Source organism: Microtus ochrogaster, chromosome 7, assembly GCF_000317375.1.
Source record: "Microtus ochrogaster isolate Prairie Vole_2 chromosome 7, MicOch1.0, whole genome shotgun sequence".
Lineage (NCBI taxonomy): Eukaryota > Metazoa > Chordata > Mammalia > Rodentia > Cricetidae > Microtus > Microtus ochrogaster.
This window is the reverse complement of record NC_022014.1, coordinates 58,379,019-58,401,666: the sequence shown is the minus strand read 5'-3', so window position 1 is coordinate 58,401,666 and position 22,648 is coordinate 58,379,019. Positions and strand designations below refer to the sequence as shown.

Here is a 22,648-nt window from a genome sequence, read left to right as displayed (position 1 = left end):
AGACCAAGACTTCAGTAAACTACCACATTTCATAATGAAATTTTTATAGAGGTGTAATCACTCTAATTTACTTAATGTTAAACAGTTTGGGTTTGAGAAAGGAAAAACAAAGCATGGGATTTGACAAAATACTAGTTTTATGCAGACCTTCATTTTTTCATTACTAGTCAAATAAGAACATACACAAACATGCACATCTATATTCTCATGGCAGGTATCCGGATGTGTGGGATGGAGGATGTCGCTATGTGGATGCTTTTGGTTAGGACTGCAAGCACAGAGAGGCATCTTTGCCGTTAACAATTCATAAAATCCGCAGACAGCAAGCAGATTCTGACAATGTGCTCACCGTTTCCTGTGCACATGGCTCCAGGGACCCGAACAGATTCTAAACAGCAGTCCATGCTGCTCTGGAGCTGGAGAGCAAAACACAATTGTGAATTTGCTTATCCTTTCTTGCTCTGGACATTAACCAGAGTTGGCTTTTTATCCCCAGACATATCAATATAATGGCACAGGGGAACAGGAAGCAAATTGCCTTTGACCTCTTATTTACTGGTGCATTCAATTACCCAGCTACTATCTTCCTCTTCTGTAGATTTTAAAGCAGATTTTCTTAGGTCCACTCAGAGGTCACAGGATATTCTCTCTCTAAATATTTTGGAGTGTATCTTTGTTCAGAATTGATCTTACGTGATTTCAAGAGAAGGTACTGGAAATATCAGAGAGCTGGTCTTCATGCTAGATTCATCATACCCCTACTTGGGGATGGAAGGAAGCAAAACAAGACTCTCAAGTCTATCGCCTACTTCAATTTGCCTCTCTCTTGTGTCTGGGCTCTATATTACCTTTCAATTGGTACTTTCATGATCTTTCAGTAAAACACTTAGATGAGGGAGTCCAAATCCAGTAGGAAGGACTCTGAACATGCAATTGTTAGGTTGTCTTAGGAGAGGCAAAATTTGTAGGGGCCCAAAGGCTAAAGAGACAAGACATTATTCTTTTGTTATATAAGTGAAAGTGCCTTCTATTCAAGATATGATCAGAAAGAAGATATTTTTCTTAAAGGAGGTATTGATTGAGCTATTAATATATATGCTATATTGTACTATAATATATATCACATATAATATGTTATCTGTGATATATAGTATATATTTATAATATAGTATAGTTCATATATAGCATATATAATATATATAATATGTGTTCTAAATATGATCATCTAATGGAAATTTTTAATTGAAATTCTAAGATAGATATGACACCAACTCAAATTAGGAAATAAGAAGTTTTATTTGTGTAAACTAACTCCAAATACCTAGTAGAAAAACTTTGTCAATGCGTTGCCATGAGTTTGAAAAGGAGAAGAAAGAGCCCCCTCCCTACGCTGGAATTCAGAATAAATAGACTCCTAATTTAGGTTGAAATGTGGCAGTGGTTATCTCTCCTTACAATACTCCCCCAAAGTCTAGTGTCAGTGACAAGATATAAGTCACTCAAGCATGTTCAAAGACTAGCAAGTCGTGGCCCAAGAAAGTGTAACAGAGCGAGACAAGTTTAAGCTATCAGTATTATTATGTCATTTTGACATAAAGACCACGTTAAATTTACCTAAGCAGTGTTCTTGCACACCTTCACACTCATCCTCAGACACATTTGCATACACACCGACAAACCCATGCGCAAGCGTGGAGCTGGCTGTCAGTGATTAACAAGTCAACCCCCTTAAGTAGTAGGATATTCCACAAAGTTAATGGTGAACCGTGTTACAGCTCACAGGGTTAGTTAATTAGACAAAGGCTCGCAGGCAAGATCTCTGTAGTGTGTTCTGCTAAAGTGATGGAACCCACTTAGGCATCTGATGAAAAAAGCAGCGGAGAGCACTGTTCAAGAGAGGAAATGTGAAATGTAACAGAATCAAGCCCCAGCATAGCAGTAATGAGCTGGCAGAGGCAGCGGCAACCAGTGACTGCCATTTGTCAGTGGTGGGAAAGGTGCAAGCTTGGGGGAAAGATTTATAATTTTGCTTACCGTCTTTCTGAGTGCTTCAAGGCAATTTTAATTACTTTTCAGAAGCAAGCTCTGAACTTGCGTCTCGCCACATGGATTGGTAACCTCACCTCTCAAGGACATTGGGCTATGAATACTCTCCCATAGTAGACGGTAAATATGCCTTCTGAAAGGCTGGCTTATGAGACACAAGCAGGAATAAGATTAAATCCTCTTATTTTAGAATTACCTTCAAAAGTATGTTAGCAGACGATAGTCCTTACATTGTCACTCTTTGTGATTCCTTCTCAGTGTCCATAGCTGCTTTGTTATTTCCTGCATGCCAAAGTTACAAATACCAAGAGTCTACAGACCAACCAACTAGTTCCAATAAATGAAACAGACTAGCTACAAATCAAAAGGCATGATACAAGGATCATAATGATAACTTTAGGAAGCTATGTGTATATATCAGTTAGCAATGTGACTTTCCTGAACAAGTACTAATTTTAATAGCAAAGTTTTGAGCCCCTGTATGCATACTGGATGCTACTTTCTTTGAAATAACTTGTTGTTTTTTTTTTTTCTGTAACTCTAGATTCAAGTTAAGTCAGAAACAACCCAGAATGATGGAGCCTGTGGAAGGTTCCAAACAAGCACAGCATCTTGCAGACTGTAGTATCAAGATCACAACAAGAATAATGATGTTGTTCTAGGGAAGATGCATATTGGCCTTGCCCCTGGACTCCACCCACAGCCTCATGTCAGACATCCCTCATGCTCTGATACCCTGCCTAGCCGTGGAAGCCACTTACTGCAATCTCTTCCTATCATTTCAGATATGTTTATACATGGCACCATCTAGTTGGCGTATATTCTCTTCTTGATTGTTGTATGTACATATAGCACATTCCCTTTTCAGTGCTGAACAGGATTTCCAGGCTTCGGGTTAACAGTAACATGTTCAACCAGTCACCCATGGAGGAACATCTGGGTTGTGTCTGGTTATGCCTTTTATAAATGAACATTTTTCCACAAACATCCTTGTGTAGACTTCTGTGTGAGCATACATTTTCCTTTTTCTTAAATAAATGCCCAGCAGAGAAGCTTCAGGGTTCCATGGTAGTTACATGTTTAGTGGAATTATTAGTGGTAAGTTGTTGCTAAACTAGCTAAGAGAAGGTGTATGATTTAGCATCTGGCCCATATATGGGAGACTCTGATTCCTAAATCCTTCCAGCACTTATTGCAATCATTATTTTTTTTAGTGATTCTGATAGGTGTGTAGCAATATTTCTTGGTGGTTTGAATTTGCTTTTCTCTTGGAGCTGATGAGAGCACGTTTCCATGTATGTATTTGCAATTATAAATCCTATCCGGGGGCTGGAGATATGGCTCAACAGTTAAGAGCACTGTAAGCTCTTCGAGAAGTCCTGAGTGCAATTCCCAGCAAGCACATAGTGGCTCACAATCATGTCTAGGGGGATCTGATGCCATCATCTGGCATAAAGACATACAAGCAGTTAGAGCACTCAGATATAAAATAAACTTTAAAAAAAGGTCTCAGAAAAACTGATAATCAAAACAAAAAAAAATATGTCCTTCCCAACATCTTTAGCCAGCTGTCTAAATTAATGATCTAAGTTTGTGTGTGTGTGTGTGTGTGTGTGTGTGTGTGTGTGTGTGTGTGTGTGTGTGTGTAATATTTGGTTTACGCACACGCTCCCTCACTCTATGGATTGTCCTTTTAAAGCAGATTTATTTTACTTTATCTCATAGACTATTTCACTTCTAATTATATGTATATCTGTGGGTAAATATGTATACATGTATGCTGAAATTCAAGGAGGTCAGAAGGTATCTGATTACCTGGAGCTGGAGTTGTGAGGTACTTGATTGGGAACTGAACTCTGGTCCTCAGGAAGAGCAGGAAGTACTCTTTCTGAACCACCAAGCCATTTCTCCAGTCTCCTGTTTTATGGGGGCGGAGATGTATGTGTGTGGTGGTCCTGGTGGTCCTGATGGTGGTGGTGGTGTGTGTGTCTGTTCAAGTGCCTGAGAATCCAGAAAAGGATAGGAGATCTCCCTGGAACATGAGTGACAGCTGTGTACCACATCCACAGCCTTGGACGATGGTGACTGAACTCGGGTCTTCTGAAAGAGCAGTATGTGCTCTTAGCGGCTGTGCTATCTCTCTAGTCGGCCACACATTTCCTTTACATGCTCTTAACATGTGTCTCACAGAATAAAAAGAGCTCATTGCAAAGAAATGAACTGCAGCCGCATTCACTTTTCCGTTCAGAATTCTGTCTTTGATGTAAAGTCTCAAGACTTTCCCCCTTCTTTACTTACAACTACTATTGTGTTTTATAAAATTTTTCAAAGAACCTGTATTTTATTTTTTACATTGTTAATCCATATTCAGTTTGAAGAATAAAATGAGAACACAGAATTGAGTTTTTCTGTTTATGGGTACCTACCCCTGACCCTTGGTTACCACCAGCGCTTTCTTCATTCAGTGACTTTGACTTTGGCAGCTTTCTTTTTTATTGGGGGGGAGGGGGAGTTCGAGACAAGGTTTCTCTGTGGTTTTGGTTCCTGGAATTAGCTCTGTAGACTAGGCTGGTCTCGAACTCACAGAGATCCACCTGCCTCTGCCTCCCGAGTGCTGGGATTAAAGGCGTGCGCCACCACCGCCCGGCTGCTTTCTTAATTCTTATTTTTTTTTTTGGTTTTTCGAGACAGGGTTTCTCTGTGGCTTTGGAGCCTGTCCTGGAATTAGCTCTGTAGACTAGGCTGGTCTCGAACTCACAGAGATCCACCTGCCTCTGCCTCCCGAGTGCTGGGATTAAAGGCGTGCGCCACCACCGCCCGGCAGCTTTCTTAAAGGCATGATAAAGCATATGGATATGAATCTGGGTTCTGGGTTCTGCTCATCTGTTAATGTATGTTTCCTTCCCTCTGCCAAGTCCGTAGTATAGGGGACCTGCAGATCCCTAAGGTCTAAACTGGGGAGACTGAGACTCCTCACATTTTTCTACTTAAAAAAAAAAAAACTATCTCTGTGAGTTCGAGACCAGCCTGGTCTACAGAGCTAGTTCCAGGACAGGCTCCAAAGCCACAGAGAAACCCTGTCTCAAGAAACAAAAAACAAACAAACAAAAAAAATAACTGTTCTACTTCCTTTGCCTGTCAACACAGCATTGCTATAACGCTGGCTAAATCTAAACACCTGTTTCCTTTGGAAATTCATGTGAATTTCAGTCAATCCATGCATTTACTTGAGGAGAACTGTGAGTTTCTTTGGTTGAGTCTTCCAGCCTGTAACCTGATACACATTACCATTGGCTTAGACATTTAATTTCTTTCACCCTCTTCCACAATTTTATTATAGACCCCAAGAATTTTCTCATATGTATTATGTGATTGGCTAACAGAGTCAGTGTTGCTGTGGTTTTTTTTTTTTTCTTTTTCTAATCTGCATGCTGTGAGATCTAGCATGATGCTGACCAAGGAGAGAGCTGGGGAGAGCAGTTCCACATACCTGTCTTTAGTCTTAGAGACAAAGGATTATGTCATGTCATGTCAGCTGCAGATTTGAGGATGGTGCTATTGTTCAACGTGAAGACATTTCCTCTGAGCAAAGGGGTCAAGACCATGATGACGATCCCCACAGAAACAGCTGCCCGAAGCTAGTGGGAGCTCACTGACGCCAGACTGACAACAGGGGAACCTGCATAGGCCCTCTGAATGTGGGTGACAGTTGTGTGGCTTGGGCAGTCTGTGGAATCACGGCAGTGGGACCAGGATTTATCCCCAATGCTTAAACTGGCCTTTTGGAGCCCATTCTCTTTGGAGAGAAACCTTGCTCAGCTTAGATATGGGTGTGGAGGTAGAGGGCCCGGTTCTGTCTCAAAGTGATAATCCAGACTATTGATTCCCCCCTGGAAGCCTTACCTTCTCCGAGGAGTGGATGTGGGGTGGGGTGGGAGAAAGATGTGGGGAGCAGGTGGATGGGAGGGAGTGGGAATTGGAATTGGTATGTAAAATGAGAAAAGAAATAAAATAAATAAAATAAAATTGTTTTTAAAAGAAAGAACTAAAATAAAATTAAAAGAGGAAAATATAAAAAAAAGTTCCCTCTATTTTTACTTTCAAGGGAATGTGTCTTCTGATTTGTGTGGATTTCTGCCAGACGCTCTTCTGCATTGACGGCTTGAGTCACATGATTACAACTCTTGAGCCTGTTACCATGATGGATTATATTCTCTGGTCTCTAGTTACAGATTCAGTTCCTATCCCCAGAACAAGCCTTTTTGCAATAGTTCACAATATTTTTACAAATTACTGAATTCTCTTTGCTAATATAAAAATCATTATTTATATATTTCTAGGGATGGTGATCATAAGTTCTTTTACTCCTTCCTTCCTTCCTTCCTTCCTTCCTTCCTTCCTTCCTTCCTTCCTTCCTTCCTTCCTTCTTTCCTTCCTTCCTTTATGACTTGATTTGTTATTTCTAATCCTGCCCTCCTCTCCTCTCCTTCCTTTTTCCTCCTTCCTCCCCATCTTGCTCCTCCCCTTCCTCTCTCCTGCCCCCTCCCTCTTTCCCCCTTCTCCCTCTCCTCCCTCCCTTCCTCCGTTCTTTCCGGTCTTTCATTCCCTCCTCTGCTTTTGTCTAGTTTGGGCATCTTTATAAGGTGAACTGGAAAGTTCTTCCCCTTCTTCAGTTTTGCAGGAGAGAGATCCTCTAAATTTATTCTAATTGTTCCTTCAACATTCAGTAGACTCTTCAAGAGAAACCACCACCTGTTTAATTTAGTGTGAATTACATAATTGGAAGTATTTGCCTGTCAGGTTGTTCAAGTGGCGTAATTCAGAGTGGGTGAGAGGGTAGACCTTGAGTGTTTTAAAGAATTGGTCCTTTTCATCTTTGTTCTCAGAGTGCACACCCGATTGTGATGTTTGAAATCCTCTAATTGTCTTGTTCCTGTGAGCGGGTCCTGTAGCAGCACCTGTTGCTAACTTGCATCAAATAGACATTCTCAGTCTGACTGAAGGTTTGTCACTTTTATCAATCTTTAAAAAAAAATGTCAACATTATTGCTTTTCTCCTGTTCCTCTTGTTTTCTTTTTTTAGTTGAGGGGGAGCTCTCTTTTTTTTCTTCCTTTGAAAATATCTTTGTTATTTTTCCTACTTCTGGATTGTAAAGTTAAGATTCCCAACTGGAGGCTTTCCCTACTTTCCAGTGTGTAGATCTAGTCCTGCTATTCTCTCTCATCCCTGCTGTAACTGGCCAAAGATTTTGATGTGGGAAGGTTTCGTTTTCATTAACTTTAATATTTGCCCTGGCTTATCTTGAGACTTCTTCAGCCCATAGATTATTTAGACAACTGTTCAGTTGTCAAGGGAGATTCTTACCTCTCTGTTTTTCTTCAGCTTGACTGCTCTGATTTCAGAGGATATAATGTATGGAGTATAGTTTATCCTTTCGTTTTGGAGACTTCCCTTATGGCTCAGGATAAAGGCCATCTCGATGTCACAGATCTCTCCTGAAGAATTGGCAATCATCTGCTGTTGGTTAGACTGTTGTTTGATGGTCTTCTATTGGGTTCTTCATGATTTCCATGTGAATGTACCATCCCTTTGGAGGACTCAGAGACTGAATGTTCCAACGATAGTTGTGACTTTGTTTATCTCCCCTCTCTTTTCTGTCTTTCTTTCTATTTTTCTTTTCTTTTTTCTCCATATATTTTGCTCTGTCTTTTGAATACACACTTACTTTGAATTTCCTTATGTTTTGGAAAATTAATCCTTGTTTGATCATAAAATGTCCTTCTCTGACTCCCTATTAAGGCCATTTTATGTAACATTAGTATAGTCATTCTTGTTAGATTTTAATATTTGCATGAGATATTATACTTTGCTTTCAATATACCCATACTGCCACAGTTATACTAACTTATTAGCAGCATAGATTTGAGTTCTTTTACAAAGTGCTCATCTATTTTCTCTTTTAATTGATATTTTTATAAAATTTATATTTAATATAATTATAGTTTTATTAGGCCTTAAGTCAGGCATTTTTTATATTCTGTTTATTATCTAATTCTCTGTGTTCTTAGTATGTTTTCTTCTTTCTTGTAAGTTGCTGTGAATTTTGATGATTTCATTTTGACTTATCTGTAATAAGTTTGACTTAATCTCTGTGGATAGATTGTATAGCCATTGTGTATGTCTATGTATGTGTGTATCTTTTCACAGTCTACTTAATTCATATTTTCTTACTCGGTTAGGTGTGGGAAGTTTTAGCTGGTTTTATATCCATTTATTTTCCACATTTTATAGTAATTTCTTAAATGTGACATCGACAGAGATTTAGAATGACATCAGCGAGTAATATATTTTTTCTAACATTGAAAATGATTTTATACCCTCAAAGGAAGTATGTGATTTCATTTGTCCACATTTTCTTCTTGTTTTCCCTTATCATTCAAGTTTTTCCCTTGTAGCTACCATATTTTTTTCTTTCTCCTCAGTGCTTTCTGGAGCTTTTTCTTCATCTTTCATTTTTGAGAAATTTTACTGTGGTATATATAAAGCATCTGCACATGAATGCATTTGGATGTATTTGGCTTGGAATTCATTCAGCTTTGAGAACATTTATTTTAATGACTTCTGCCAATACAGAGGGAGTTTTGTAATTGTCATCACCTCTCTTTCTTAGGACTCTGATAATATGAGCATTACCTGTTGTTCTCAGCCTCCATCACTTGCCTTATATTAGCTTTTTCTTTTTTATTATATGCATATATATGCTTTTCTTCTGTTTTATATATAATTGAAAACTTTCCTGTAGAAAATATTATATGTACTATTTCATTCTTTCTTCTGTTCTTTCATTTTTTGGTGGAGACCATAATTGGAGTGTGTGTGTGTTTTTTATATGAAGGATCTTCTTTGTACTTTAAACTTGTGGAGAATTTCTGGTATAACTGTACCTTTTTAAAAAAATTTAAATGTTTTCCTAATTTCTTGTTGAAGCAATTTGATAGCCTGTTTAAAATGTACATCAGACATTTTTAACATCATTCTTTTCTTGGTATTGATCTATTTGAGTGCTGGGGTTTTTTTTCTTTTTTTTTTTTTGGATTTTTGAGTGCTTTTTTTTGTTGTTGTTTATTTGTTTTTTTTGTTTTGTTTTGTTTTTTTTTGAGACAGGATTTCCCAACTATGTAACTACCCTGGCTGTCGTGGAACTTGCTCTGTAGAACAGGCTGTCCTTGAACTCAGAGACCTCACTGTCTCTGCCTCCTGAGAGTGCTGGGATTAAAGGCATGCCCTACCGCTGTCTGGCTGCCTGTTGTATTTTCATCTAACACATTCCTTCTATTTTTTCCCCAATAACAAATGATTTTGTTTTTACACCAACAGACACATTTTTTTTTCTATTATGTTTGAGGTATCAAGTTTCTTATTTAAACCTTCTAAGTTTTGCTGGTTTCTTTTGATGCTGCTCTGGTGAAGGAAGAGAGATTCTCCCTTATTCCTGCTAAGTCACCTTCTAAATAGACGGGAGTTCTTTTAAGGTAGTTGCTGTGGCTGTGGAATAGACCTGTACCGATTTGCTCTAGTATTGGTGATAGAAAGGTCTTGGTACTGTCTCGTACATGATATCAAGTTATGTTGCCGAGGGCAGAAGGGCTCATTGTCCTTGTCAGCTGGTGAAACACTTAGCTTTCCACTGGACCTCGCCCTCTAAAGGGGTCAGAGGGGAAGCTTCCCATACTGTGGAGGAGGAAGACTGGATTCCCTTTGAGAGATGAGCTTCATTATATCTTACAAAGGATGAAAGTCTTGGAACTCTTTGGCCTTTGGGGGAACCATTTTGCTTCAAGTGAAGTACCTCACTGACATGGTGTCATGACTTACAGATGAAGATAGAAATGAAAATATCACCCCCTCCTGTACTACTGGGTTGCAGCAGTAGGTTAGGTGAAAACTAAGGGCTTTATTTTTTTTTTATTCAATTATGTTTTTGTACTCTGGTACAAAAGGATTGATTTCGCCAGTTTTTCCTTCTCCTCCTCCTCTTCCCCTTCCTCCTTCTCCTCTTCTTCCTCCTCCTTCTATTCTTCTTCCTCCTCCTTCTTCATTTTCCTCTCCTCTTCCTCCTCCTCCTTCTTCTTCTATTTCTTATCTGTGCCTGTTGATGGTTGGGGATGTCATCTTCCTCACCCAAAAGTCTTACATAAATGGCAAAAAGAAGTTGTACTACTTCATGGATATCGTAGTTGGTACTTGTGTGTATTTTCTTTGCACCACGCAAGATCTTCTTATATTGCTGTATGTATTAGGTTTATTATTTTCATTCATACTTTATGAGGAGAATAAGGAAGAATGTATATATATTCCATCTATCTAAAAGCACTTTTCTGACCTCCTGACTTTTAAACAGAAGCCACGGATTCAGACTTTAATATAAATTTGCTTGTTTTGCTGTTTTTCATACTGACAATTTAAAAATTTGCAGCTAAATGCAAAAAAAAAAGTCCTTTACTGGTTGGGTATACATTCTGCCTTGTTCCTTAAGACATTAGGCTTCCGTAAAATGCGACTAATTTTGCCTCATTGAATGTAAATTTCTGGCACGTATTCTGAGGTGCTAGTACTGACAATACTTAGCTTAACAATGCTGAGCTGAGAAAGAGGAGCGCATTAGGGAAAAGAACACTGGATGGCTAAGGCAAGTATAGAGGTATCCAAACTCAGTGACCCTATACTGTGCCAACAGGTAATAAACATTTAAGCTCCCACTGTGGGAATGGTTTTATAGAACAAAATACAATCGTAAAATAAAAGCATGTTAAAATGTACAACACACAGCAAGAGCAAGAGAGACCCTTTTGACACAAGTACAATGCAAAGTGGAATAGATAAATACGGGGATTTTAAGCTCTGCTACGTTGATGATATTAAAATAGATACACCTAGCAGTGAAGCAAAACAGAAGCAAATTATGAAATTGAACAATAACCTTCAATCTTCAAAACCACCTGTGATTCTGTAGTGCCGGTGACACCGTCTTATTTTTCTTCAGCAGGGTCTGAAGGTGTTCTTTGATCAGTGTCTAATTTGATCAGTGTCTCTGGCCTGTATGAGAACAGTGGCTTCTGGGCATTATCTATCATGTTCCCATACTGCTTATGCCAGGCTCTGACTACATAACCAAGCTGAGTCTTTTAATCATCAGAAGAGTGAAACACGCATTTTTATTAAGTCCCATACCACATTCTATGCACCACAATGGGAAACTTACTATAACACTGTTTTAATTTTTATGAAAGCCCTTGAAAATAGGTATTGTTATTTTCCATTTTAAGTAATTGAGAAGCCAACTTACAAGGGCCAGATATTAAACAAGGACACTGGCTAGTGAGTGGTCATGGTTAGATTGGCATCTGCTAAACGTCAATGACCACACACTCAAATAGACTAGGAACGAATTCCAAAACCATGCTGAAATTAAGGACAAAGTTCTTTGTTTTGTTTTTTTATATATTTTGTTTGTTTGTTTTGCCTCTGGAAACTGCATCCGTATAAAGATAATTGAAATGATTATAGCAAAACGATTTTCCATTTTCTTCAAAAAGGTCCTAAGGTCTTCCCTAGTGACTCTCAAAGGTGTTTTGTTACTTACTGACTGAGACTCCAGGAAACTATATAGTTTATTATCTAAGCAACTAGGGCAAATAAATACTTGTTCCTGGAGTTCCTGACAGGTGTGAGCTCTTTCTCACTGCCAATTGTTAAACAGAATTTTCTACACTTCAGGCAAAATCTGATCAAGTGTATGAAGGGTTTGTATAGGAGGATCCTGGAGATAAAAGGTCTCTGGGAAAAGAGAAGGAGGGAATGACTTCATTTCTGTTGCCTCTGGCCCCCTGCTGTCTACACTACTGTGCGTACAGCTCAGCCCTTTTGTACACAGAGATGTCCTACTTCAGTGTCTAAATAGCCAGCGAAGAGCAGAGAGCTTGAGAACTGCGGATCTGTTCCCCCAAGTATTCCCTGACATATTGAAGAGGCCGTGAGCAACAGTAGCCTGGAGAAAAATCATTACCCTGGCGCTGGACTTTATTTTCCAATTTAATTAAAATTTGTGTTTGGCCATTCTGTCCAGGGCCTGGTAGTGTGGTCCATGCTATTTTGCATGGCAAAAGAGATCAGTGAGAACCTATCATTGAGAACTCGGAGTGCCTAAGCGATTTTGTGGTCATTCGCTAGGCAGAAGGCTAGTGTTTTCTTAGTGCTATTTGGCATAGACTGCCAGGCTAAGGTCCATGTCATGTGTTGGAGAAGCTCCTTGTCCTCCACTTCCCTATCACACGCAGAGGGCTTCTGCATTTTTCCATTCTGCAGTGGGCGTCTTGGCACTGGGAAGGTTGGTGTAAAGTTAGGCTAATGAACAGGTGGTGATGTGGATACGCATCTCTCGGTAATTTCTCTCGATGATGGGTCCCTGGGAAGGAGTGGCTAGCTGTTTTCAGATTCAGATCTCCAATGAGGAGAACACTTACTAGAGATTCCTAGAGATTCATTGAAGAAATCAGGGGTGGACTGAGGAGTTGGCTCAGCAGGGAAAGCTCCAGCATGGCAAACATGAGGACAAGTTTGGATCTCAAGAAGCTATATGAACCTGGCCAATGTAGCACTCTACCATAGTCCCAGGATCTAGAGAAATAAGAGGGGGAGGCAAAATAACATGCAGATGCTCATGGGTCATGTAGTCTTGGGGTACACAACCAAGAAAAACAACAGAGGACCAATACAGGGCTGTCTTTGACCTACAAAAGTGTACGTGGCACGTGTGTAATTACTCTCTCACACACACACTAGTGTACACACACACACACAGAAGATAATTTGCATGCCATCAACACCTTATATTATTATTCTCCAGGCCCATCGCAGCAGTTTACTGTTGGTTGAATAACCTGTTCTCACAGCGAATCATTAATATTTTCAAATGTGCGCCTATATTTTTTTTTGTTACTTCCCTCTTCCCTCTATCTCCCTTTCTTCTTCCTACTCCTTTCCTTTCTTCCTGTTTTGATGTTTACTTTCTCAGTAATCCTTCTAAACCAAAACAAACGAACGAACAAACCAGCAAAAATCCAGTAATGAAATACGGCAAAGTCAATTTGGTTTTGATCAACTTCATAACAACATCTCCTACCCCAGTGACAAGCTTATCATGTCCTCTGTGCACATCCAATCAGGAGATGAGGCTTTTTTTTTATTTCTTTCCCTCATTTCTATTAAGTTAGACAGTAAGAAAGCGAACTGATTGTCTAGAGTTCTATGTAGACTGGTGGTTTAAGTATAAAGCTTTTCCCAAAGAAGTTGTACATGGCTGGCAAGTTTCCGCACATGAGTCATACCTGAAGACCTCACTGTTTGCAATCCAGGTCTGTTATTTGTTTATTTACATATTTTGTTACTTTTATGCTTCTAGGTGGGTAAAGTGACAGGTGCCAAGACTCACTTCTCCCTTCCTGAAAGTCGTCGCGTCCTGCTTCATCTGGAATAATGGACGTAAAGGACCGACGACATCGCTCTCTAACCAGGGGACGGTGTGGCAAGGAGTGTCGCTACACCAGCTCCTCTCTGGACAGTGAAGACTGCCGTGTGCCCACACAGAAGTCCTACAGCTCCAGTGAGACCCTGAAGGCTTATGACCATGACAGCAGAATGCACTACGGAAACCGAGTGACGGACCTGGTGCACCGGGAATCCGATGAGTTTTCCAGACAAGGTAGGGAACTCTACCCTACCCTTTAGGCTCCCGCCCCAATCCTGCCCTGCTCTGTTGAACGGTGATGACTGAAGCTGATAAAAAACAGACAGTAAGGCAAGTTAGCAAGCTATTACCCAACTAATACTTAGTTGAAAACAAACTTTTGCCCATTCTAATTCCTGTGGGTGCTAAGCTCCTATTTGTCATCATGGACACTGGATTCCTCAACAATATGTTCATTGCTGTCAGAGAACTTCCATGCTAGGTTTCCCAAGATGTGACTTAGAGCATGTCCTTGGCTTCATAAAATGTATTCCCGAGACAATAGAAAATCTCTGACTGATTATTCTGGCAATTTCACACTCTTCTTTGAAGCTTTCTCTAAACCTCTAAGACCTCATTTTGACGGCTTCATATATTGGCATCGCCGGTCATATCCACTCTGAATAAATGGTGTATATGTATTATAAGACATTTCAGAACTCCCTGAGTAAAATAATAGTAAATTATACACCCTACATATACACACACACACACGATGAGATGCTATGTCTGAGTTCTATGTTTTTATTTTCATGTTTCAAATTGTAAGTGGGGGCAGAAACATTTTAATCCAGTTCTACCAACTGCTGTTTCTCCCTTAAGGAACCTCACTTTTTTTTATTATTATTGTAATGCCTTGGTTTACTTCAGAAGACTTCTTTCTCTCAGACACAAGCAGTTGGCATTCTCTTCATGTCTGGCATCCAGGCAGAATTCCGCAGTCACTTGTCTAGGCATGTGTGTGGACCGAAGGCGAGCAGTGTGGAGGTCAGAGTGTAAGTCTCGCTTGCCCTGCACCATGCTTTCCGAATCCCAGCCAAGCGTGCTCTGGTCATGTTAATGGCTCGGCAAAAACTAAAAGTGAATGCACAGGCTGCAGTGGCTGCACTAGGAAGGGTCATACAGCTGGCACCCTGGGGCTTGGCCCTGTCCGACAGGGTTATTGCATCGTTTGTTTTATAATACTGATTCGTATTTCTTTTTCTATGTCCTCAGCAGCAAATAATGGGATGAATTTAACTCATAAAGAGATAACATGGGATCCATTCCTGGCTCCTTAGCTTCCTCCCATTCTTACATTTTACCTTTTTTTTTTTTTTTTGAAAATTTTATGTACATATATTTAATTAAGTCATATAGTGCCCAAGATTGATAAATGTACAGGCCTGATGTTGTTCTAAGAATAAGTTCAGATACTCCCATTTTATCTTAGCTCCTGCGATATTTAACTAAATAAACTTTAGAGAAATCAATAAACAGGTAAAATTGCTTTTCTTGTCATCGTAGACCTTTGTAGGAAAGAATTTTTATTCCATCTTTAGTCTTATTTTCTCTGCCTCATCTTCATGAGAATGACAAATCCTGATCCTCCAGGAGAAAGCAGGACTGTCTGGAGACTGCTCTGGATTAAATGCCTTTGATCTGTGAGCGGCTCCAGCATTTGGTGTCTTTTACTAAACTCGCAGCTGACCCCGTAGCAGACAGTGGGAAGTGAAAGGCAAATAGGAAGGAGTCCCGGCTTAGTTAATGAGCAGAGAGCTCGCTTTACCAACATGGAGAAATTAGGATTCCTGCCACCACGTCCAAGGGCGTCGCCAACATGAAGTCAGATCTTTGAAAGTGCACCACACACACAGGCAGGCAGTGTGGCTGAAAGCTTTGGTTTCCTGTTGTGGTTTTGGTGACAATTTTGTGCCACTCATGTGGCAAACAGTCTTACGGGCTGTGCTTCTAGGGGCAAATACAGGCTCTTGCTCCTCAGCCCCTTGGAAGGCATGCCCCGGCTTCTGGATCATGCACTAAACAGAAGCTTCCAGATTATTGTTGAACTGAGGATTTCCTCATCACCCTTCCCTTTATTAATATTTGCATCACACAAAACCAAGTGCTGGGATTTGATTTTCCAATGTGCTTTTTCATTCTTCCTGCTTCATCACGGGCCCCCTCCGCCAATGATAATAATGGAAGTAGCTTGGCCGTATTGGGCTCATGGCTTTGCAATTAACGATTCACACATGCCGTGTGTTGTTATTGAGTCCATATTTGTTTGCGTAATGTGTTTGCATGAATTAAAAACTGTGCAGTCCAAAAGTAGAAATGAAAAGGCATTGGGAAGTATTTGCATATGTAAGTGCAATTCCTTCTGAAGGCGTCTATGAATTTATGCATGAAAATGTAGTCAGAGGCTGAGTGGATCTACTTTGATGGGTTCTAAAATTGAACTCTGCAGGAAGTAAATAAGCGCATATTTAAGGAGGGGAGTAACTGGAGATACAATCTGGCTAGTGGCACGTGCCGCTTGAGACTGAACCGTTACTGAGAGGGTTAAAATAAATTTTAGACTCAGTAATAACAATAATTTTTTTTAAATGTCATGCGCTTTTACAGTTTATTTTCCTATTCATGAAATCAAAGTGCAGGATCATGTCGGTACTTATTAGCCTAGAGGTACCTTAGCGAGGCTCAGAGTGGGATCAGCTCCTGCGGTCTCTTTATTTAAAACCCAAGACACTGATCATAAAACAAACACGCTTCTCACATGCAAGCAAGTTTGGCAAACACACTGGGATGGCGCTCCAGATGCTCCCATGGAAAAGAACTGCCATCCAATCAAAGTGAGGTGGGGTTCAGGGTCCTTCCTTATCCAGCTCAGCAAGCTGGCCCGCTGAAGGATCAAACAAGACAACAAGCCATATCTGATCAGGAGAAATGGGCCAGGCGTCCCCAGCAGAACTGTCAACCTGCTTGTATTTGGTTTCCAACAAAGATGCTTTCTCTGTCTTCTACTAACGCTATCACTCCTCTACATTAGAGACATGTAAATTTCCTGTCTGCCTTCCACCATGGTGTATTCTTCTAGCACGAAGGGAGAGAATTCCTGACCTTAGGTCTTGTGGCCACTGGAGTAATTAGTAATTAATAAATGGCTAATCCTTCACTAAATAGCATTCAAGTAGTTCTGGAGTTAACGCGCATGACAAAGTAAGCAGCAGCCTGACACCTGGTTGCCCCAACCCCAGTGCCTCTCAGGAAACAGGTTCTACTTTGAATAATGGAGGTCAGCCAAGTTCCCAGGCAGTTTGCATGAGCTTGTTCTTTTGGGCTGTGAAGCTAGGATGCAGAGCAAGGCGATATGGAGCTGTAGCTGTTCTGCATGGTTTGGGAGCCTAACATCAGACCTGAATTCATTCTGCTCCTGCATATCTATGTGACTGCACCTCATGTCTGTGTTCTGTGCGCCACAAGGCTGAGTACGTTGTTTTAGCGAACACTCAACAGCAAGGAGAGGAAAAGAATTCTCCCAGTCCTTGAATACATTGTAGCAAATGCCAATCCAAGCATTTGGACCAGAGCTCGCAACAATGTTGGAAGGTAGCTACTGTTGTTAGACCCCACTCCTTTTTTTATAGATTAGAAAAGTGAGTCAAGGAAGGATTAACTGAATTATCCAAGGTCAAGTATAAAAGAAACGGAGAGGGGTTTCATGCCCAGTGAGTCACATTCAAGAACTATGAGTTAACAAACAAACAAAAACCAAGTCATCAACCCTTTCAAATCTGGTAGGAAGGAAGATGAACCTTCAATTTCCAAGCCTTTCTGGATGAGCCCTTTGAAACTTTTCTTAATCATAGAGGAAGTTATCACTGCCTCCAGCCCCAACTCTCACCATTTGTAGCCCTGCTGTGCAATTCTTTTCCACAAGCACCACTCTTTTGGACTTCCTGGCATTGATCCCTCCTATGACATCTTACACTAAATGAGCTCTAGGAAACTTTCTAGGAAGGAAGCAGCACTGAGCCTCCAGCAAAGGTTCCCTACCTTGCAGTCCTCACCTGTTTCCCACCTCTCAACCCAAAGTGATAACCAAGAAACATTGTTGCTTTCCGATACAAATGATATTGGTTACCTAAGCAGAACTGGCTGCTTCCTTGTCAAACTCTGCCCAGTGGACCACAAGATTTACCCTGGCTTCTATTCCTCAAAAAAACCTTCCCTCCTAGTTAGTAATTCAAGCCTCTTGAGAGGTGGCCAAGATTGAGTTCTTCTGTGTATCTCAAGCTCTTTGGGTCAAGGTTAAATAAGGAATTAGGGAAAATTGGATTCTTGAAAGCTTACTTTTATTAGCTCAGTCGGTTCTAAAAAAGGCAATATATGTCACTAACACTTTAATGTTCTTTACAAATGTGTAAACATACACATGCATGCTTTTAAGCTGAGTTTATCTGAGCATTTCATAAATGATATTTTCACTTCTGCTATCTTTAAAATAATTTGGGCAATAAATTTTGCTCTGCGCAATTTGGCATAACACAAATGTAGCCCATGTTAATGAACCAGAAATTCACGATCCACTTGCAAGCTGGAGACCCTTATCTGTATTGATTCAGCTGACATTACGTAGTGAAGGTACTTTGGAAACCTTGGTTATATGGAAAATGTCTAGAGATTTCTGTTCATAAATCTCTCCAAATATCTTTTGTGGCTATTGTAAAATAGTTGTTGTGAAATGGAAACCCCCAGCACTTTAATTTAGCCATACAGAACACCTTTAGGTTTTCATGAGCTTGAAGAATTTGGTTACTATTTGCAAGACTAAAATGTACCTTGAAACGATTGCTTTAAACACATTCTACCATCTCTAGGTAATACCTCTTTTTATAAGGCAGCAGAGATTGACATAACACTTCCATTTCTTCAGTTGTCTTGCTGTTTTACAAGGTCTGAAGGACTCTATGAGGAAGCCTCTATGACCTTTCAGAATTACATGATTTCCAGTATCCTGGTTGACTAACTCAGATTCTTATTCCTCCATATAAGAGGCTTGTGGTAGAAGAATAAAGAATGCAGAACCTCTGCTTTACAGCTTAGGATAGCCCAGTGTTACGTGGAGCCCCCCACTGACCTCCATCAACCTGAAAAGAGGCTGTCACTCTTTTTCATTCTGGAAAGTTCCTAGTAATTATTAATATTGGGATCACTTCCTTCAGGTGTGTGCTTGTTATGCTGTAGGTGCTGTCTTTTACTTAGTAAGTGGTGGATAAACTGTACTGGAGGCATTATAAAGACTGTCATCTTAATCCTCCTATGACTAGTATAAATAGCAAACATCCATTACCTGACATCCCTAATATTTTAGACAGCTGAAATCTTTCTGTTCTTTGCATCTGACCACCAAGACATCTTCAAGCCTAGAACTTCTCTTTCAACTCATTGACAGAGTGGATCTGCCTCCCTCTGTACTGTATGTAGCTTTTATTTCCAAAGATGAACATAACTCATACATTACATCCCAATTTTCATAAATGAATGAATGAAATCATCTAGCGATTCAATTGGTTCTAATACACTGAAGGGAAGATACTAGTCAAACAAGTTTACATATTACATATAAAAAGGTTGGAAGAAATATTGTATGGTTATGTCCTCAGATACAGTTTTATAGAGGTGTGAGTTTTATGACATGTAAATAGATATGTATTTCAAGAATGGGTTTAATTAAGAAAAAACTTAATCTGTGTAATTCATGATAAAAATTAGCACACTCTCACTACTTATAATTTGATCACCGTGTCTCTTATTAGAGTCAAACCTTTCTGTATTTTCAGAATTGGTATTCAGTTCTCTTCTAGGAATCGGTATCATTTTCCAGTAACGTTAGTCTTTGAGGCATTGCTCCAGCAGTTAAACATCGAATAGCTGACTATTGAAAATTTCACATTCAGCTTTAGTTGTTAATTTTTCTCACTTGTTTTCTATTTCTCATTCATTGTAAGTGGGGCACTCAGTTTTTGCATCTCAATGCTCTGGTCTCCCTTCATCCCAGAATTTTCCTTAAGACACTGTTACCGATAGCACCTCAATGGATGGTGTTTCTATTTTTCAAGATAGTTACAAATGATGCTGTCCCAACTCTCATTAGTTTATTAGCTTATGAGGAAATATAATGTCTTGGCTGGCATCTCTAGAAGACCTGGCAATATCTCTCACACTGCACTTACCTTCTCTTGTTTCTCATTCTCTTTGTTTAGCTTCTCTTCTCAGAGATGTCTTCTTGAAGATGTCTGTAGATGACCACCCTGTCAGAGTTCTCTTACTTGGAAACACTATGGAAAAGTGGGCCTTTCCTCTTTAAAATATTGTTTTCCAACCTTCAGCAGAACATTGCCAAGAAGCCTTCAGTCAGACATGGCATTGAATGCATTCTGATGAATTTTCTGTTTTTCTGTGATGTTAGTGGGCAGTTTCTGAAACTCAGTCCTTCTCTGTGCTTTTAGATACAGAGAATAGTTTCTACTAAAGCTGACAGAAAGGGTTTGCTTATAGAAAAGACAGGTTTGGTTATCAGAAGTTAGAAAGAACAACTCACTGACCTGATAACAGGTATCCCAATGCAATCAATGCTCAACACTGACATTTATCTCCCTGTGGTATCTGTCCAAATACTACTTGCACTTTGCAAATGTCCCTGTGACTGTTTCTTTATTTCTATTTAATTCACAAACTTATTTGTTTTCTCACACAATCTACTTGCATTTCTTGATTTGCCCAGCCTTTAGGAATGGTATTACAACCCTTTTACCGTAGGTAGCCTCCAAGATATTTTTCTTCGTGACTTTTCAATATTACTGTTCAACAAATGATGCCCATTAATTTTCTTTATTCATCTTAAAGTTTTGTCTTTCAATGTGATCCTACCAATGTTTCAACAACATAAACCAGTCCATAATTTAAATGTCCCTTTCCTAAGTCCTTCCCCTGATATATTTCATATGCAATACATTGCTGAAAACTTTAAATGCTACCTTTTGGGTTACTTCTTCATATTAGCCAAGATAATAATTATAATAATAATGATGATGAAATAATAATAATAATACTAAAACTGTAATTTGTGAAAAACAATAAATAATGGGTAAAAATACCATCTAACAAAGCTTGGCAATTTGAAGAGGCACAATATAATAGACATATAGTTAGATACAGTATAATACACCCTGAGCAAAGGAAAAGTTTGGATAGTTGACGAGACACCATCCTGAAACATGTGGCCTCCCCTAAACTGTGATATCCTTGCCTATCCTTGAGCATCAAAGAAGAAATGGATCATCTGGAATGCAAGAGAATAATTAGTAAAAAGAGCAAACAAACAACAAAAGCACATGCAGAGACCGCAAGTAACGAAGTTTGGTTGTCCTAAGGATTTATAGAAATCTGTGTTAGTTGAACGTGTGGGAGTGAAAGAGCTGGGGTGGTAGAGGGAAATAGACTTTAGAGGCATTTTAGGACGTTTGCGTTGGCTTCTGTTTGTAGGGAGTGTCACAGGGAGATGGAACTACCAGCGGGTGCATGTGTTGGGAGATAATGTGTTTAAACATGCAAACCTAGTGGCCCGAACTGGGATCTCAGGGATGGCTTGGCTCATGCGTGGTGATAGATCTGTTGTCCTGGGACTCAGTACAGCAATGACTGTTCTCTCCTCCCGTCAGGACAGAACTTCATTGTGCCGCTGTTTCCTTAAGAGCCTGGATAGGTCAACGCTTGTAAAGAACCCCAGAAGCAGGAGTGCATGGGTTGCTTGTGGAAATTTTTCTGGAGTGGCAGACATGTACCTCAGAGGAATGCTTTCAGTGTTTAGAATTCGTTCCTGAAGCATGTTAGCTGCCTGCTTCTGTCAAGAGCAAGATAGAAAGAATAGATCAGGTGGGTCTATGGCAAGGAAATCTGTGAGAAAGATGGTAATATGTGTATTTCATTGTAGAAAGCATACTGATGTATATTCCCTGCCATCTGCTAAATAAGCCCAAACTGCTCTCTGTGTGTGTACATGTGTGTGTGAAGCACAATTAATAAAAACTCAGGGAGAGAAATTGGGGTTCAACTTGACGATCCAAAAAGCAAAGCCCACAGCCACTAGCTCTTACCTCAACCTCAATCTGGAATGGAGATCCTGTCTCCAGGAATCTCAGGATGAGACTGTGTCGGAGAGCTGTCTCCTCCCATCCTATAACCCTCTTTAGGGCTGGGATTAAAGGTGTGCACCACTGGGATTAAAGGCATGTACCACTCAGTTTCTATGGCAACTAATGAGGCTACTGGGATTAAAAGTATATGTAACCACCACCAGGTCAATAAGGCTGACCAGTGGGGCTGTTTTTCTCGTTTATCTTCAGGCGAGCTTTATTTACTAAAATACAAATGAAATGCCACTACGTGTGTGTGTGTGTGTGTGTGTGTGTGTGTGTGTGTGTGTGTGTAAATGTGAGCACAAGTGAATACACAGTTTTGTCTCTGTCTGCTGGTAACTTCAATGGGAAAGCTAAAGGCGCTTGGAAGACTGAAGAAGACTTTCTGGGGTAAAAGGAAAGCTATGGATGTTGCCGCAGCTCCCAATTCTTCCAATTTTCTCTGTGCACGTGCTAATCCCCAGGGCTTAAAACAGACGATGAACTTGCTTGCGGGTTAAGATGGTTTGTGAGACCGTGACCCCTTGAACTCAAGGTGTTCTTACACCACGCAAGTGCTGATGTCTAACAGGCAGTTATCTGTACCACTTTTTGATGTCCTGGAGAGAAGCCTGAGCCGTATCCAGAGTATAGCGATGTAGGAGTTGATAGTTAATAATCTCCTGAGACTTGGTGTGATCATCCTGGCAAAATGTGCCAAAAAATAAGGAGCTCCCAGGAGGACTCAGGCAGTCAGAGGACAGGAGAAGAAAGGTACCTTGATGGCACACTGAAATAGCCTCCCTACACTCTCCACACTGCGCCTGGCTGTGCTTGATGGCACACTGAAATAGCCTCCCTACACTCTCCACA

General features: G+C 40.1%; 1 protein-coding gene across 9 annotated transcripts in view; it reads left to right on the top strand.

The window, feature by feature from the left end:
* The window catches only part of Tenm2 (teneurin transmembrane protein 2), a 1,251,952-nt gene that overhangs the window by 280,140 nt on the left and 949,164 nt on the right, over nt 1-22,648 (top strand). For all 9 annotated transcript variants that reach the window (XM_026780485.1, XM_026780490.1, XM_026780489.1 and 6 more), the window contains exon 3: nt 13,509-13,808. In XM_026780485.1, coding sequence (XP_026636286.1) covers nt 13,583-13,808 — 226 coding nt within the window. In that variant the 5' untranslated portion in view covers nt 13,509-13,582. The remainder of the gene's footprint in view (nt 1-13,508; nt 13,809-22,648) is intronic.